This window comes from Ictidomys tridecemlineatus, chromosome 5 (assembly GCF_052094955.1).
Source record: "Ictidomys tridecemlineatus isolate mIctTri1 chromosome 5, mIctTri1.hap1, whole genome shotgun sequence".
In the NCBI taxonomy this organism is placed as follows: Eukaryota; Metazoa; Chordata; class Mammalia; order Rodentia; family Sciuridae; genus Ictidomys; species Ictidomys tridecemlineatus.
Window position 1 is genome coordinate 118947144 of NC_135481.1, and position 19529 is coordinate 118966672.

Sequence of the window (19529 nt, forward strand, 5' to 3'; positions counted from 1 at the left end):
CCGAAGCCTCATGGGAAACGGCACCCAGGGACCCGGCCAGTGCTCACAGTGCCGTGGGCTCCTCTGCAGCCGTCTTCCCCACCGATGTGTAAAACTGGGTACCTGGAGCCCCTTGGGGTACCGTGGCAGTGTCTCCGCCCCTGGACGAGAAGGACCCAAACCTCTCTTCTTACTCCTTTATGGGGGTTGCTGTGACAATTGGAGGCACAGGATGGGTGACACTGGGTGAGAACGTGGTTAAACACTGTGGTTTGTAGAGCTGGATTGTGGCTCAGTGGTAGAGTGCTTGCCTAGCACGCAGGAGGCCCTGGGTTCGATCCTCAGCACCACATAAAAATAAATAAATAAAGGTATTGAAGTGGCCACCCCCTTTCTCCACAGAAAAGCCCTCTTCACCATGGCTGATTTTGGGACTGTCAGCAAAAGAGTCCAATGTAGACAGACTTCCTATTTTCGTGTCACCCTGTTTATTTGGCCACTGGCTGAGAAGATACCAGCACTCCAGGTGCTGGACACCCCCTTACTAGTTTTTCACAAACGTATCCAGTATAGTAGTTTGAAGAAATGTACAAACAAAGCCTCTGGCCTTGAGCTGGGCTTCACAGAGATGTGTACATTTTTAAGAGAAGTTACCAACTGGGCTCCATGGTAAGAGCTGGCAGGGGAGGAAAGAAAGGGGAGAAGAAGCTCCCCCCTTCTCAGGTGTGGTCCTTGAAGGGTTAACTTGCCCAGAACAGTGAGAGAAAAAGCTGCTTTTATGTGAACTGCTGCAGACTGTGAACTTCTGAACCCCCCCCCTTACATGCTGAGTGTAAAACTCTGAAACTCCCTGAAGTCGGGGTTCAGGGGATTAATTGATTACAGCAAAAGCTGTGCCCCCTGAACCTGGCTGCAGCCAAACAAAACTGTTTCCTGCTGTCTTCGGTGCCTTGCCTCGTTTGTCCCTACAACAGTATGTGTCCATCTATAACTAAAATTTTTTTTTTTTTAAATTGCAGTTTGTAACATTCGGGGCCCACTCCCCTCCTTACCACACCTTCACTAGGAAACTTCCAGTCTCCCTGTCACGGTGAGGCTGATGTCACATACTCTGTGACACCTTTGAGATTCTTTTGACCACATGGGCTTCTCTGCCTTTTTGGTTCCCCCTCTGAGCCTGGCTCCTGAAAGGAGGGTGGTCTGAGATTGCCAAAGCCCAGCAGCTGCCCAGCCACCCCACGACTGGTGGGCCACGGTGTTCCTCTGCCTGGTGTGGTTTATCTCGCCCGGACGCACACACAACAACAGTCACACAGACAGCATCTGGTCATGGTCTGCATTGACAGGCGCCATGCCTCCTACCTGAGGCAGCCCTGCACTCACTGAGCTGTTGCCAGGCCGGACAAGTCATCCGCTGACCAGAAAGTGCTGTCAGATAAGTGGACGCTAATCCATAAGGGGGGGATGGGATGAGTGGAGGAACTTTGGATGGGGCAAAGGGAAGAAGGGAGGGGACATGGGGGCAGGAAAGATAGTGGAATGAGACAGACTTCATTAGACACATGTGTGACAGCACGAATGGTGTGACTCTACTCCATGTACAAACAGGGAAGTGAAAACTTCCGCTCCATTTGTGTACGAAGAATCAAAGAGCTTTCTGCTGTCGTGTGTAACAGATGAGAAGAAAGAAAGAGAGAAAGAGAGAGAGAGAGAGAGAGAGAGAGAGAGAGCCATCAGAAACTCTGACCACAGGAAAGGCCTTTCTCTGATTCTGGCGAGGTCAGTCCTGCTCCCATTCCTTGCCAGGCTGAGGTGGCTCCAGGGCTCAGACGTCATCTGAAAGCAGGGCTCTCAGGACAGCCCGAGGACAGCCAGCGTCATCTCCACCTCCCTGGGCTGCTTGTTTGGGTAACTTGAAGAATGGCAGAGCAGCCCTGAAACTGAGGGGTGGTCTTGGGGGAGTCTGCCCCGAAGTCTGTCCTGTGGAGCACCAGTCCACAGTGTCCCAGGACCCTGGTTGGAGGCACTGATTAAATATGTTAATGGGCATCCTGAGTCCAGAGCAGCTGCCTGTCCATCCACCCTCCACCTCCATCCCTTCCACAAGTTCGTGCTGTCCTGGATCTGTGATGCGAATGGCCACCAAGAGGCCAAGCAGAGTGTGCCAGCCGGAGGCAGGGGCCGGCACTGACAGGCCATGGAGGCCCAGGCACTCGGGGAAGGCAGCCTTGAGCAGACAGTGCCGTGGAGGAGCGGAGGCCCGAGTGGCAGCTCTCGGGGCGTGCCCCCGGGGCGTGGAGGCCCTGGCCTGGCTGTCCTCACAGCATTTCTCTCCTGCCCACCACTGCCAGCCGGGGCTGAGGGCAGCCTGGGGAGGTGTGGCTTTGCTCAGCTCTGAGGCCCAGAAACAAAGATCTCAGAAAACAAGGATTTGCCCAAGGTCGGTGTGTCCTTTCCAGGGGTAGCCCCAGCTGCCCCAGTTTGCTTCTTTTTTATAAAATAAAGTGTATTGGCCTGGGGTTGTGGCTCCGAAATAAAGCGCTTGCTTCACACATGTGAGGCCCTGGGTTGGATCCTCAGCACCACATAATAATAAGTCAATAAAACTAAGCTATCGTGTTCATCTACAACTAAAAATAATTTTTAAAAATAAATAAAGCTTATTGTATTTTTTCATGACAAAACTAATACATACTCTCTGTAGCAAATTAAAAAACAATCTCAGGTGTATTTCTTTCTTCCTTTTTTTTAAATTTATTTTTTATTTTTTTTTTTAGGTGGACACGATATCTTTATTTTATTTTTATGTGGTGCTGAGGATCGAACCCAGTAGCTCAAGCATGCCAGGTGAGCACACTACCATTTGAGTACATCCCCAGCCCCCCTCCCCAGGTGTATTTCTACCATTCTGAAATAGCACTATTACTCCTCACTGCATCCCCTTTCTGTATTTTTTATTTATGAGTTGATTTTGTGTTGTGTTTCTATGGTCGATCTATTGCATGTATCATGTTCTAAAACATAGGCATTTTCCCATGTCAGTATAATTTTGTTGTAAGTAACTTGTACCCACTACATAATGTGATGCCATGATTGATGTTGTACCTTGATGGTGATGGTGGTGATGATAGAAATGGTGGTGATGATGATTGTGATGATGGTGGTGATGGTCATTGTGATGGTGGTGATGATGGTCATGATGATGGTGATGATGGTGATGATGGTGATGGTGATGGTGATGGTGATGGTGGTGATGATGGTGGTGATGGTGATAGTGGTGGTGGTGATGATGAATGTATAGTGGTGATGGTGGTGATGATGGTGATGGTGATGATGGTGGTGATGATGATGATGGTCATGGTGATGGTGGTGATGGTGGTGATAGTGATGATGGTGATGGTGGTGATGGTGGTTATGGTGGCGATGGTGATGGTAGAGATAGCAGTGATGGTGATAATAATGAGAAAAAAATAATAAAAGCCATCAAGGACAATTTCTCCAAGACGTGCTGTCTAAAGACTTCTTCCATTAACATTTAAACAGGCTCAAATCTTACCCATTAAAAAGAAAACCTTCCAGGTTCATCCCTTATCTGCAGGGCTCTGTCCTGAGCTGCCATTTTTTTCTCCCTCCTTCTCCCAGGGCTACCCCATCACCTCCTAGGGTCTCAGTCACTTCTTCAACCCTGACAAAGCACAGGTCAACATTTTTGGCTCATCCTGTCTCTTGGCTTCAAACCTGTGTGCTCAGCAGTCCCCAGCACACATCCATCAGCTCACTCCATCAGTGCTTCAGTCTCTAGCCCAAAATTAATTAATCCACTTCTCCCCAGGTCCCTGTTCTCCATTCCCCCAAATGACCAAGCCAGGAATGTAGATGTCCCTCCCAGCCTTCTTTTTTGTCCCACTGCCCATATCAGCAAGCGGCCAATAATAGTGACCACTCTGAAGGCATCATTTAGAGAGCGCTTCCCCTGTGCCAGCCACTGTTGGAAGGATGTAGACACAGACTCCTCCGATGTGCTCATTCTTGTTATCATCTGCTTTTTACACAAATTTTAGTGAATTTGCTATGAGTCACACAGCAAAGAAGTTGGGATTCTAAGCCGACCACTGCCCGGCTCTGCCTCTCCAAGACGGGAGGGTCTGCCCCACAGGAGCCATGGCACGTGTCCATGCACCTCTCCATTCCCCATGGGTGCTCCTCTGCCTCTGTCTTGGCCGGCCACCATCGTGCTGGCCTGTCCCCCTCCAGGGGTCCTGGGGGAGCTGTCCAAACTACCAATCCAACCACATCACAGTCCTGCTTAAACTCGTGCTTAAATGCCTTAGTGGCTCATAGGAAAAAGCTCTTTCACCTCGTACTCAGGCCTGTTCAGTCGGCTCTGGGTCCTTCTCTAGCTGCGTCTCTTTCTGTTTCCTCCTCAGAGCTCCCTGTCCCTCCACAGGGCATCCTCTCTTGGCCACCCAGGTGGTATCCGCTCTCTGCCTACCACTCTTCCTCTTGTTCCTGCTCATCCACCATAACCTTTATAACAGCTCGAAAGCCATTTCCTCCAGGAAGCCTTCCTGAGTGTCAAGTCTGGGTTCAGGTCTCTCCTCTGTCCCCACTGCTGCTGTTACTCCCACTGTCACCTCAAAGTGTTGGTGCAGCTGCCTGGAGCCCATGTCTGCAAGCTCTGCACCTTCTCCCTCCTCCTGCTCCAGCTCTTGGCCCGGGATGACAGGTATGTCCGAAAGTGATTGCCAAATACACCAACAAACACACCTGTGAGTGGCAGGGGGCCTGGAAGTCGTGCCATTCATTGCCCCAACCCCAAGGATCCTCTCCTGCTTCCAGAGTCTCATCACAGCCACCAAGGAGGCTGCAGCGGACAGTGCTGTCCACTGAGCCTTGCCTTTGGTTCAATTTGTGCCTCAGGCCAGAGGCCCAGAGGCGGAAAGACTGTCTGAGAGGACAAGAACATCTCAGGGTCTCCTGATGGGTTTTGCAAAAATGAATTCCAAAATCATGGCAGCAACGTGCTAGGCTTTTTTTTCTTTTTTAGCAGATGATTCCTCTCTTCCCTTTTAAGAGCCTTCCTGGCGGAAGCTGCACCAAGCTATTTTTACTTAAAGGCTGTAAACCTCATGGTTCTTAAAGAGAAAGCCAGGCGCCGGTGTCTGCCAGCCTCCCGGGCTTCACCAGCCCCCGAGCCACAGGGCGGTTCTGGGTCATGCAGGAAAAACAAGTTTAAATTAAGTTCCAAATTAAGTAGCGGTGTTTAAAAGAAGGACAACACAAGCGCACACACACACATGCCCACACACACACACACACACACACACACACACAATCTCCATTCGAGGACTAAATTACAAACATCCTCTCTAAGAACCCAGAAAGTCATGAAGGTGAAACCAGAAGTCCTGGCAGCAGAGTTACATAAAGGCCAGAGCCAGAGGTGGCTGGGGACTCGGGATCATTAGGCTTTGGGACTTGGTTTACTCTGTGACGGCTAGCTCTGGGTGTCGGCTAGACTGGCTAAGGGACGCCCAGATAGCTGGTGAAACAGGGTGTTTCCAGAAGAGATTAGCAACTGGACAGGTGGGCCTCCGCAGCAGGCCTCCCACCGTGGGCCTCCCCAGCAGGCACAGTGTCGGAACAGGGTGACAGGGAGAGGAAGGGTGGATCTTCTCTCTGCCGAGCTGGGACATGTCTTCTCCTGCCCTTGGACATGGAGGCTCCTGGTTCTCTGGCCTCTGGACTCAGGTTGGGCCTTCTGCCTTCAGCTCCCCTGGTTCCCAGGCCCCCAGGGTCTGCACTGGGATGTCACCAGCCGCTGCCGACAGGCTTCTCAGCCTCCACAGTCACATGTGCTAATCCCTTACAACAAGCCTCTTCCTATCTGTCTATATATATCACGCTTCTCTGAAGAGCCCTGGTTCATATAAGCAGCAAAACCTTCTCCAGAGAAAATTACAGGAAAATTCACTCATGATGTGACCAAGAATGTGAGCACGCTGGCCAAAGCGGTCAGAGGGGACAGATACCAGAAAGTCACCCCATGCTCAACTTCTCCCTGATCCTGGCCACCTCTAGCTGCCCCTGAATCCACCTCCGGAGGAAAGCTAGATCCAGTGGAAGGCAAGAGCCCACCCCAGGACACACAGGCCTCTCTCCCCGTGTCAGGTGGATTCTCACCTGCTCCACGGAGGTCCGGACGTGGCTGGTATTCTCTCAATGCTTTACCATCCAGGTGCCCCACCACCAGTTTAGTTTTAGGATTCTGTCCAATTTAACATTTCTATTTGATTTTTAGTAAAAATCATTCATCTTGTGTAGCCACTCAAATTTATTGAAATGAAAGCTGAAATAATATCCTTTTACATTATTTCACTATGGATCCCTGTGAGTACTTTAAGCAAAAATTATCTAAAAGAGTATTTCCACACTTTAAAGTGAATTCATATCACATTTTGTACCATCATTTAAGATTTCATTACACTCTAGTAAAATTTCTGAACTTCAAGGATAACAACAAAGAAACTCTTTACAGCAGGTAGGCAGGAAAATCATATTACTTACATGCAAAATATCCCCCTCACCCATCACAAAATGCCCAGCCTCATGATGTAGGTTGTATGGCAAAGGGGAATTAAGATTGCTAATCAGATGACCTATATTAATCTGTCCTCTGTTGCTGTAACAAAATACTTGAGGTTGGGTAATATTTAAAGAAAAAAGGATTATTTAGAAGTTTTGGAGGCTAAAAGTCCAAACAGCATGGCCTTGTGAGGGCATTATAGTCAGAGAGTATGCAAGAGGGAGAGCTCTCCACCTCCACATCCTCCTTACGGTGACACTAAGAAGTTGCCCTCTACAGGCGGGTACCTAAGGCTCCCTCCCACCCCAACCTGGCCATGCTTCCCCTCAATGGATGCCCCCTTTTGAGCCACCCCAGCAGGAAGTTGAAGTCATCCCCAGTATAACTACAGGGTCCCCTTCAAGATAGTGGAACTGCGTCTTCTGGAGAGTCTTTTGGAGCTCAGGAGCTTGGGAGAGATGGAGTCAAAAGCAGAGGCGTGGAAGGGGAACTGGACCAGAACTAACCGGCCTTTCCTGGCGCAGGGAACCAGGACACAGCAGGAACTCTAGTTTCTGGAGATGTCTGCACACACAAACGGGGCTTCCCCGGCCCTCCCAAGCTCTGCGTGGGCCGGGTGACACGTATGCAGGGTTTCTTCAGTTCCATGCGGATGTTGTTTCTGGCCCCGAGAAGTCCACACGCTGATGAGCTTCCAGCAAGACAACCCCGATGGGGACAGGTGTGTGGGAGCTCCGAAGCAGACAGAGAATGGAGCCTTGGGGCCCAGGGAAGGAGGTGCTGAGTGCTGGGGCAGAGGGACTGATCTGCCTTTGGTTGGGCCGTGGGCTGGGGGTGAGAGGAGGCAGTACGTGTTGAGGAGCTCCCCAGCTATTGAAGGAATGGCTGAAAGGAAACAGGGCATCTAAGGAAACAAGTGTTGGGGACAACCGAATCGGGCAACAGGATCAGTGTCGAGAATAAAAAAGAGGTACAGCAACACAGGTGGTCCACGAGTCCCCTGACACCTCTGTGCGGCCTAAGCGTGCTTTGCTTCAGTCTCTGGTGCGAATTAGAAATTCACTGGTGCTAGTTAATAGGAACCAGACACGGTGTCCCTGGTGAATGATCAACAGCACCGTTTCTTTTGATCATTTGTAGTTTTGACCTGACAAAATGCTAAGCAATGGGTCCATGGGTGTCTTAGTCTGTTTTCTGCTCCTCTAACAAAATGCCTCAGATTGGGTAATTTATCAAGAAAAGGTATTTCTCACGGTTCCAGAGGCTGGGAAGTGCAAGAGCATGTGCTGGCATCCAGTGAGGGCCTGCTTGTGCCGTGACATAATATGGGGAAGAACGCAGAGCGAGGAAGCCCAAGAGACAGAAAAGTCAGCCAAACTCATCCATTTACAGGATCCCACTCCCCAGAAAACTAACCCACTCCCAGGTAACTACCCACTCTTCTGTTACCAGGCTAAATGCATTCAGGAGGGCAGAGTCCTTACGACCTAGTCACCTTCTTAAAGTCCCGCCTCTTAATAAGTTACAAGCAGCTGAATTTTCACATGTGCTTTGGAGGGTACCCCGAGACCATAGCAGTGCGGCTGGCTCCTCAGCAGTGGTCCCAGGCTGGAAAAGACACAGGGAGGCTGTCCAGGGACTGCAAGTCCACAAGCTACATGTTCATCTGAGTGACCTCTTGGGGCTTCAGTTTCACCCTCTGGACAAGGAGGTTAGATGGGACAGCCTTGAAGGACTTTTAGCCCTACTAACTCTCTGTGACTCTGAGACTGATCTGAGCCTGGCAGATGGCAGGCACCATCTCGCCTGCCTCCCCACGTGGAAGAAATCTAGTCCACGTGGGAACCACGAGTAGCCAGCCTGGCCAGGTGTCTGGCACCCAGGCACATCAGACTCTACCCAGGAATCTTTTCCAAATCCAGGGCCTGGTGGCCTCCAGAAGTTAATCATTTGGAAACCACATGCTTCAAAAATGTTAACGTTTCATAAGTGTTTTCTTTTTATCAGAAGAACGGGAAACATGAATTCATCTTCTCTCGGGGAATAAAGACTTTATTCAGCAAATGTGGAACACGGGAAGTAGACTGGTTTTAAACAATGTATTGTTAAGGAAAAGGCGAAAGAGAAGCAAGAGCCCGGTACTGCAGAAGGGTGGGAAAACCATTCTCAGATGTCCTCTGACATTGGTCCCTCAACTGATCCTCAGCAATACCTGCAAGATGGGTGTTAGGAGTCCTGCCTGCCAGAGGAGAAATGAAGGCTCAGAGGGTTTGAGCCACAGGATTACAGTGTGGAGCCCCTGCCTCTCCAAGCATCCTGGGGCAATGCTCAACATGGATTCATGGGGAAGCAAGGCACAGGATGGGCTGTGTGTGGCCCCATCGACTCCTCCAGCCCTGCCCGCAGTTCATGAAGCCCTTTTGTTGCACAAACATTTCAGGAAAAGACTTGTCTTGGAGCCAGACGCAACTAATTTCATGCATTTGCTGAGTGATGTTGGTCCACGCTTCCCTTTTCAGGGGTCCCTCCCCTTTTCAGTAGTCTGCAGGGAAGGTTGACAGAGGATTTGTGACCCTCACTTTGGTGCCAGTGTTTCTTGGCAAATCTGCCATTGACATTTCCCCACAAATGCTCTTCGAAGCCACAGATTCCAGGACAGCATGGAAAATGCATGATCTGGAGATCAGAGGGGGCCTCATGTTGAAAGAACATCAGTAAGACAAACTGGAAACAAAGAGGTCTGTATCGGGGTGTTTACACAGGACTTTGAGATGCACCAACCAGAGGTAACCCTGCTCCTCCAGACCACCTGGGATATCTCCAGATGACCCAATGCTTGTCTATTTTAACAACTTTTAGGGTGCTACAAGATTATTCTGTAACAAAGAGATCAATCCTGACCCTGGAAAGAGAGGAACAAATGAGGTCAGCAGGGCTACAACCTCAGGGTATGCTAACAGGACTGTAGAAGATCAAGGCCCCTTTCAAGTTTGATGACTCTGGGTTCAAACAAATATGGGAAGGGAAGTGGAGATGGGACAAACCATTGCTAAGGAAATACCATGACCTGTGCACAGGAGGGAGGAGCCTAACTGGAGCCTGTGAGGTGATGTTCAATTCCAGCCAACTAGAATGGACTGGGCACTGGGACTTTGGGTCAGAAAAATGCTGGTGTGAGAAGGGCTTCACCATTCCCCGTATCTTGAGCAAAATCCGTGAGTCATACAGCTTCTTCTCTATCTGGACCAGGAATAAAACAGTGACCCTTCACTGTCCTAGTATATGCCACCCACTACCAGACACTATATATGCTCTTCTTGTGTAGAAAACACACATGCATATGCACACTCACATATGTACATGGCCAGGTTCAAAAAGCACAGCCAGCTGTGTCTACTTACTTGAAGGTGGTGAGTGAGACCCAAAAGGGTTTGAGGTTTTGAGCCAGTAATGAAGAAGGTTCACTACCCTTTAGGAAGGATGGGGATTTAAAACCCAGAGAAAAACCTGGACGACCCAAGTGATGCTGTGTGTTGTGAACTGTGAATTTTTTCACAGGTTGTGGTTTTGGGGTGCTAGGTGGGGACTCTTGTTGAGCGGGGTGAAGTCCTTCAGATGTTCATAGGTCCCAAAGGTGAATCGGCCAGGTCCTGCCTGGGATCCATTTTACGAGTGAGTCAAATGTTGGTGACCCTGGCGCCCCTTGGATCTGGGGTGCCCCGAGTGCTAGCAGGCGAGGTGCATGGCATGGCAGGAATAGTCCCACTCCTTCACTGTACTCTGGGAAGGCGCTCCACGTGCTGCTGGCGCCCCGCCCTCCCTGGCCCCGCCCCGGCCCCGCCCCTCGCTGCTCTTGGAAGCCCCGCCCTCCGCGGCCCCGTCCACTGGCTTTGCGGCCACGCCCCTGGCGGCCCGAGGCTCCGCCCTCTCAGAGGCGCGGACGGTGGAACCCCGCGCCTTTTGTGTGGAGCTCCGGTGCTGCGCGCGCTCATCCACCTCCGCGGACGCACGCGTGCGCACCCCCCTCAGCGGGCGGAGGGCGTACATTCCCGCGCGCGCCCCCCGTCTGGGCTCGAGGCTGACTCGCTCGCGCGCTCCCCGGGGGCCGCCGCCCCGAGTTGCGATCGATCACGCGCGCTCCCGCCGGTCGGACCCCGCTGCTCGCCCCCTCCCCACCCCGTCGGCGGCGGCTCGCGCACGCGCACGCGCCGGCCGGGCACGCGCGCCCGCCAAGATGGCAGGGGCCGGGGCCCAGCTGTCAGTCGCCGCCGCCGCCGCAGCCCTTCTCCGCAGCTAGCGGCCCGGACGCCCGCCCGAGAAGATGCGCCCCCGCCGCCCGCCGCAGCCCAGCCACTCGCGGAGCCGCCGCGCCCGGGGCCGGCTCCCCCGCTAGCCCCGCGCCCCGCGCCCGTCGCCGCGCCGGGTCGCCCGGCCCCGCGCCCGCCCGGCAGCGACAATGAGGTGAGTCGGCGCCCGGGTCCCCAGGCGGGCGCGGCGGGGCCGGGAGGACCGGGGCGGCGGGGCGGCCTGCGTCCCCGACGAGCTCCTGCCTCCGCGTGCCGGCCGCTCTGCCGCGCCTCCCCGGCTCCTCGCTCCGCGCACGCCCCGCGGCGCAGCGGCCCCTGCGCAGGTCGCCCCCGCCGGCGCCCGAGGGTGTCCCGCCCCGAGGTCCGCCGGGCGCTGCGCCCCAGGGTGTCCGGCCCCGAGGTGGCCCCGCGGGCGCCCGGCGCTGCGCCCTCGCCTCTCGGAGGCCAGCGCCTCCCTGCTCTGTGGGGGGATCCCATCTTGTCTTTTCTGTGCAGTTTTAGCATCTCAACGTAGATTGCATAAAAGCTGTGGTGCCTGTACTTCCATCTTGGCTGTTCTGTGAACTTTATATAAATGAAGTGATACAATGTGGATTCTTTTGTGTCTGGCTGCTTTCATTCACGGTTTTTTTGAGATTCATCCGTTCTGTGTAGCCCTGTTTATCCCTCTTCTTCTCCACAGTATTCCAGGGTATGAACTTTCCGCAGTTCATCCGCCTGTTAGTAGACATTCTGTTTGTTTCTAGCTTTTGGCTATTAATAATGCTGTCACGAACACGCCTGTGTGCCTCCTGCTGCATTCGTTTCTGTCGAGTAGAATTTTTAGGTCAAGAGAGGTACCTATCTTCAACCTTTAATGGATAACATCAAGTTTCCAAAGCAATTAGACCAGTTTATACTCCCACCAGCAAGGACTGGAGAGTTCTTCTTGCTCCTTATCTTTGTCAACACTTGATATTGTCAGCCTTAATTTTAGCCATTCTGCTGACTGTGAAGTGGTCTGTGGTGCTTTTCATAGCAGCTTCCTGATGACCAATCAGACTGATCAACTTTTCATGATTTTTGGTATCTTAGGTGAGCACATACTTGCCCAGTTTCCTTTGGGATGTATAGTCTTTTTCTTCCTAATTTGTAGGGTTTCTATTCCAAAATCAACAAGACATTTCCTATAACATCTTCTAGAAACCTTACTGTTTGGCCTTTCACATTATGATGTCATCCACCTGGAATTGATTTTTGTGTAACACATGCAAAGGTTAATTTCATTTTTACTCCCATTTATTCAGCACGGTTTATTAAAAAAAAGACCATCTTTTTTTCCATCATTCTGGGTGTCATCTTTGTCATCTTCAGTCTTCCCTTTGAGGACTTTTTATTTCTGTCTGAAGAATATTGTTATGGTTTGGATGTGAGGTGTCCCTCAAAACTCATGTGTGAAACAATGCAAGGAGGAGAAATGGTTGGGTTGAGTCTTCACCCAGTCAGTGATTTACCCCTGAAAGGCGTTAACTGAGTGGTAGCTGAAGTGGTGGGCGTGCCTGGAGGAGCTGGGCATTGGGTCCTGTGTTTTGGCTTTGGGTATATTTGTATCTGGTGAGTGCAGTCTCTCTCTCTCTGTTTCCTGACCATGGTGTGAGCTGCTTCCCTCAGCCGCACTCTTCCACCACGCTGTTCTGCCTCACCTGGAGCCCCGAGGAATGGAGCCAGTTTCTGTGACTAAGACCTCCGAAACTGTGAACTCTCAAACTCTTCCTCCTTTACAGTTGTTCTCTTTTAGTCGCAGTAGCAAAAAAGCTGACTAAAACAAATGTTATTTAGTATGCTATTTATTGCTGGTGACAAATTCTTAGGGTTTGAAAATATCTTATTCTTTTTTCTTTTTTGTAAATACTGTTATTGAGATAAAATTCATGTACCATAAATGTATCCATTTTAAGTCTGCAGTTCATTGGTTTTTAGCGTATTCACAGACCTATGTAAGAGATTACCACAGTCTAATTTTAGAACATTTTCCTTCATTTTGCAGGGTCATTTCATTAGTTACAGAATTCATGGTTGGCTGTTGTAGCTTTTTAAAGCCATTTCCTTATCTCTGACATGGAATGATGGACTGTTTCTGTTGAGAAGTCTTTTGTCAGTCTGATGTTCCTCTGAAAGTAGTTCTCTTTTTCTCTAGATGTTTTTAAAATGTTCTCCTTGTCTTTGTGTTTCAAATTTTTTCCTATGCTATCTCATCTATGGGTGTTTTTGAATTTATAATTGGGCTTCTTAGGTCTTCTTGAATTTGTGGCTTCATGTCTTTCATTAGTTTCGGAAGTCATCAGCCATTAGTACTATATTTTCTTCTTCCCCATTTTATCTTTTCTTCTGGAGCTAAAATTATATGTGTTAGACTATTTCATATATCTTCTTTGTCTCTTAATCATTCTGTATTTTCTGTGTTTGTCTCTTTTTCTTCATTCTGAATATTTCCTCACTTCCCTTCTGCTATATATAATCTATTATTAGACCTATCCATTGAATTTTTAATTTCAGTTATTTTGTATTTTCATTTTAAGATTTCCATTTGTTTTATTTTTATAGTTCCTAGTGTTCTGCCCAGATTATCTTGTCTTTTATCACTTTGAGCATAATATGCAGAATCATCTTAACTCTGTGGTGATTATGGCAGTTTCTGTGAGTCATTTCCAGGGTCTGTTTCTGTTGATTTTCATCCACACTGTCTTATGTGCATAGTGTTTATTCTTAAATTAGTGCTGGCTCTTGTATTTGCAAAATTATTTGTAGAAGTAATTTGAAGCATAAAATGTTCTTCTCTCCCAGAGGTCATTCACACTTGCTTTTGTCAGGCATCTGAGGGCATTTATGATGTGCCCACTTCAGTGCAGCTTCAGGATCTGGGATGATCCCAAGATGAGCTTCATTCCCTGTGAGGACAAGTGTGTTCTGTTCACTCCCCCCCCCCAGCTTCCCCTCTTCATGAGCAGCACCAAAGGGTAGCCTTCCCTTCAGAACTCACCAATACCTGGATGGTACCCTCTGGCCCCATCTGCGTCCCCCCAGGCCTCCCAACAGGTATTTGTCATCTTTTGACCCCAGTTGTTCCCAGTTCACTTCAGCTAGAGGATTTTTCTGATTTACTTAGTCCACAGTTGCTGAACATAAAAGTCCCCGATTTTTTCACTTTTTGGGGCAGTGTGACTCCACATTCAGAGATTTATGCTGCTAGGTTTTGGAAGCTGTGAAGAAAAACAAGACCTACTTTCTTGTGGGAGGTCTTCTAAGTAGATGTGGAGAGGCACCCGGCATATTCCTGTAAATCTTCCTAACTACATTGCCTTTGTCAGCTTGTGAAATGCTCTTGGAATCAGAATGGTTTTAAGAATAAATCTTTGGCTTCTCTTGATATATAATTAAATGGAAAAAAGAACAGCTTGGCTCAGGTAACTGTAAAGCCAAGGATTTGTGTCTGGGGGTGGACAGGTACTCTCTTCTTTCCATGCTCATTTTTCCTGTTTTGATTTTCTTGTTTATTTGATAAGAATCACCCTTTATCTGGTCCTCTTGAATAGAACAGTTGATATTCTTGGCTAACAATAGCATACTAGTGTTCCCAGAATCTCTTCTTTTTTGATCAGATAAAAAGCATGCATGTAGAAATGAAAGTTCTTAAATGATTTTTCCAGAATGAGTCATCTAGTTAATCTTTTTCCTTATTTTTTTAAGTCATTCATCTTTTACACAGGTATTCAAAAACACTAAGTTGATTCTTTGTTGAGACTGCTAATAGACAAACATCCGTCCATGTATATTTACTTATACCTTAAGTACTTGGCTCTTGCAAATGGCAAAGAGTCCAGGAGATTTGTTATCTCTGATATCAGCCGATTTGATCTAGTGTAATCAACACAGCGGAGACAGGGCAGGAGCACCCACCAGTAGTAGCAACTTGAGCCCAGAATTTTGAGGCCATCATGGGTAACACAGTGAGACCCTGTCTCAAAACAAAACAAAACAGAAAACCACTTCATCTGAAAAGATTTGTGAGGCTTCAGAAGGTGTGAGATTTCTCCCAAACGCCAGCTGAGTGTTCTCTAGCTTAATTCAGTTCTGATGCTGTCCACATCAAAGCCCATAGGTTCAGGGCTCAGTCCCCAAGACTGCCTTTTACAAACAGTCCCCATACCTCTAAGATTTACAGGAAGGCACCTGCTCAGAAGACCTCCCACCCATATGCCGCAACGCGGCATATTCCTGCTCTGTACGTAGGTCACTTATCTGTTGGGAACGTTCTGTGAACATTTTCTCAATGTGCCTTTTATCTTTTAAAGATTTAGTATGTAGAAGATTAAAAGGTTCATGCCATCAAGTTGTTTTCTTTGTGGGTTTTTCATCACTTCTTAAATTGAGGATGGCATTCTTCTAGATGTTTGCTCATTAAGTTTTTAGAATGTTTTATATATAAATTTAAAAAAATTCATTCTTCACATTGTCTGGGATATGAGGTGAAAACTGAAACTACATTTTTCTTCAGAACTGCTGGTCATATTATTGATTACCTCAGTATTATATGGCAGACACAATAGCAGTGCTTTCTAGGTTGGCTGGCTGTGTAGGACACCTGCCTGAATCCGAAGGTGCATGATCCCAGCTGGTGATAACTGGATAAGTGAGGATCCCTTTGATCCTCAGAAAGCTCACTTGTCCCCCACCAGGGCCAGTCACATTTGAGGCATGGCCAGTGGCTATTGGCAGGTCTGGTTCTGTGCCAGGAACTCACTCATCTGGGCCAAGGGCACTTTATCAGCCTTGGAGGTGCTCAGAAGGCAGTGTGACTGCAGTGTGTGTGTGTGTGTGTGTGTGTGTGTGTGTGTCTTTGTGCTCTTCTTTCTGCCTACTTGTAGGTCAGTGGCATTTATATTACTTTGTGGACAATGATTTTAATCTGAGCAACATCATTTCTTTATAAAAATCATGCCACTGGGACTGTGACTTGGTGGTAGAGCACTTGCCTAGCATGTGCAAACCCCTGCGTTCCATCCCTAGCACTGGGAGAAAAAGTCAGAGCCTTAAAGAATTGTGGGAAGCCATTCTCACACGTCACTGGGCGACTCCCGATTTGGGCCTGAGGCGTTCTGGCTGTGTGGGAACTTTCCCAGCCCTCTCCTGATGAGAGAACCCGTCCGGATGGGGGGTGTGACTGACCACTGACCCCAGGGCCCAATCACTGACCCTGACCTTGGAGTGCAGCCCCCCTCAACCTTCATTGGATGGAATTCTCCTCTGAATTTCTTGTTCCCCAATAAAAGGCTACTCCCTGGCGTGCTCTCTCTCTCTCCTGCTAGCCCTGAGTAATCCTTGCTGCCCTGCCAGGCGGTTAGAGGTGAGAACCAAAGAGGGGAGCCGTCTCGGACCTGGCAATAGAAATAAGGTAACTGAGTCTGTATGTTTTATTTCTATCTCTGCTAGCTAACTTTTATGCCAAGAACCTCATTAATGAAACCATTGCGCTGGCCGCATGGTGGAAAGAATAATGGTACTTTGAATTTTGTTGGTGGTTTTGTTTGGATTTCATTTATAAATTTGTTTTGCTTAAGGCATTTAAATTTAATTTTATAATTATTACAGATAAGCTGCATGAGTACAAATTAAATCACTTATTTCATTAAGGATTTTTTCCCCTTAAAGGGAGTCTATACACTCTCCAAGTTGAAGAAACCTTGCAGCCAACTCTAGTGTGATGAAGACTTAGTTGTTAGCCATGTGGAAAGTGCTGTGAAGAGTGATGGTAACCCAGCAGAGTGCTTCCAGCTGAACATGTGGGGGTGCCGGGGTGCCCTTCTCAAACACCTGGCAGTTTTCCTCCTCATAGCCTAAGAGGAGAAAGTCTCCATGGGAGTAATTTTCTGGTGGTAATTTTGTCTTACCTTTTTAAAAGACAGCAACCCCCCACCCGAAAATGTAATGTTTGTTGTGTGGAGACTTTGAAATAAGAAAGGTCTAAAGAAGACAATAAGGGGCTGGGGCTGGGGCTCAGTGGTGGAGTTCTTGCCCGGCATGTATGAGGCACTGAGAGAGATCCATCTTCAGCAGCACATAAAAATAAATAAATAAAATAAAGGTATTATGTCCATCTTAAAACTAAAACAAATATTTTTTTTTTTTAAAAAGAAGACAATAAAAACCAGCTCTGACTGCTGTTTACAGAGAACCACATCAAATGTGGGGTAACTAGTTTACCTTTTTCATGTGTAAGCATAATAGTTTTACAAAATTGATAGTCTGTTGTATTATTTGTGTCAGTCACTTTGCATTCAACCTACATGCATTTCCCCTTTTAAAATACTCTTAGGGAGCATTTTAAATAACTGTCACCTATCAGATGGAATTTATTTATCAGTACCCCAGTTTTAAGGCAGGATGCTTTTAGTGTTTCATTATTGTAAGTATCACTGTGGTAAGCATCGGTGTGCAGCTCTGATTATTTCCTTAAGAAAAATTAGCAAATTATATTACTGAAACAAAGGATGTAAACTTTCTGAAGACTGTACATATAACCAGAATATTAATCTTAAAGAAAGAAAAAGAGACAAAGTTAATGAAAGGAAGTTTAATCCTGGAGGTTTAACTTGGAGGTTCTCCCGCAAAAAAAAAAAAAAAAAAAAAAAAGGAAAGGGGTCAGAAGGGAGAAGCAGCAGGAGGGGCCAGAAAGGACTCCATACTTAGGATGGAACGTGGTGTAGTTCCTCGTGTGTGCCAGTGGAGGGAGCCCTCTCCCGGCTCCTAGGCTGCTGTCATCCGTGAGGATGGACCATCTTTAGGACTGGGAGACGTCTGCTCTGCTGTTTGCAGTTGATGTAGGCAGGCAAGTGAACTTTTTTTTTTTTTTTAATTTTACATTTTGGAGTTTCCCCCCTGTATTCTAAGCAGCCTGGGTTTTAGAGTCAGACACCTGGATTCTTTAAGCTACTTGTCCCAGCTGACTGGTGATTTTGAGCAAACTATTTAACCATTGTGATCCTGCATTTTTCTGAAGTATAAATGAGGACAATCCCACTTCCTTTCCAAGATCTTGTAAGATGAAATGAGAATCTATGAGAAGTTCAATTAAGGTCACTTACCACACTGCCACCTCGATTTGTTCTGTCTGTAAGATAAACCTCAGAAAATCTAGGGAAATTCTGATTTCAAAGATTCTGTCCTTTTATCAGATCCCTGCATAACTTATCTCTGTAAGTGATAATTTTTGGTTTAGAAGCCACGCTTCATATTGGTGCTTCAATTTCTAAAAAAGATTAGGGGGCTGGGAGTGTGGTTCAGTGGCAGAGTGTTTGCCTAGCACATGTGAGGCTCTGAGTTCAGTCTTCAGCCCTGGAAAAGAAAGAAGGAAAAGAGGGAGAGGGAGGAAGGAAAGACCTTCGGGGACATTCTCTATAATAGTCACAAAATAGAACTATTCTATCTTTTTTCAAGAACCATTCTATCTTTGAAATAACGATAAAACAGGAGGCATGTTATTTGGGGTTAGAGAAGAGAGTTGTACCGGAAAGCTTAGATTAAGAAACAGTTACTGCAGTTGAGTTCATTTAGCTTTGAAATTCATGGAAGCCGTGGCCAAAGAGAAACACGAGCCAGCGTGTGCCTCTCATTATGGAGTAAGGGAGGGACATGCTTTCTTGCGACTGTAAACACAGGTTTTCTGAGGATCTTGGAAGACTGTGGTCACAGTGTTCAGCCTCCTGCATGCCCTGAGCCTCTTCTTCAAGAGGTTCTGGCAACCTCAGCTATTCTGGGTCCTGCCTTTATTCTGCAGCTGCTGGTGAGCTGTGTTCTTGCTCTGGCCTCCTCTTCCCTCACAGAATGGTCACAAGCAATGATCTGAGGACCTGAATCACACAGCTGGTCGTCCCACCGCTCCCTTTCCTTCTTCACCTTGCTGACTTCTAAGCCTTCAAATCTTAGTTTAAACATCTCTTCCTCAGGGAAGTAGTCCTTGGCCAGGGTTCCTCTAGGTTTATTTACTGGTTTTAACAATATAATTTGGTCAGGGTTTTCAGTCCCCATCCATCTAAAGGCTCAGATGCTGGCTGGAAAGCCAGGCCCTCGGGGCTCTCACTCCCACCTGTGCCTAGACCCCGCTGCTGCACTCTGAATATTGCCACCCGGCCTCTCCTTCCTCGTCATGGCAACATTGAAAGGGGGGCTACTTTTTTTAATCTGGCCTAAACCAGAACAGGTGCAGTGCTGGGCAGAGGCTGGCAGGAAGTAGGAGAGCCCCCACCTCCCACACACAGTTCTCTCATCACATCTTCTATTAATGTGATACATCATTATGAATAGAAGTCTATAGTTTAGTCAAGTGTCCTTAGTTTTTACCTGATGTCCTTTTTCTGTCACTGGGAGCACCAAATATCTTTGATTGTCTATCTCTTCAAGTTCCTCCTGACAGTTTCCTTATTTTTGGCGACTGTTTGGGAGGAGCTGTGTTGTAATGTAGGATGTCCCTTTGTTGAACTTTGGTTTTCCCGTGATTAGACTGGGGTGCTAAGTTTGGGGACGGAAGACCACAGGAGTCAAGTACCCTTGGCATCCATTGCACTGAGGGTTCCTGCTGTCCACTTGATGAGACAGATCTCCGTCGCCTGGTGGAAGCAGCG

At 48.0% G+C, this 19529-nt stretch overlaps 1 protein-coding gene across 2 annotated transcripts in view; it reads left to right on the top strand.

Annotated features, from left to right (window-relative positions):
• The first annotated feature begins 10512 nt into the window (after positions 1–10512).
• Positions 10513–19529, top strand: part of Evl (Enah/Vasp-like) — a 143316-nt gene continuing 134299 nt past the window's right edge. The window contains exon 1 of one of the 2 annotated variants that reach the window (XM_078050851.1): positions 10513–11026. In XM_078050851.1, coding sequence (XP_077906977.1) covers positions 11022–11026 — 5 coding nt within the window. In that variant the 5' untranslated portion in view covers positions 10513–11021. Of the gene's footprint in view, positions 11027–16173; positions 16304–19529 lie in introns of those variants that run through there. The other variant, XM_078050852.1, reaches the window with a different exon arrangement.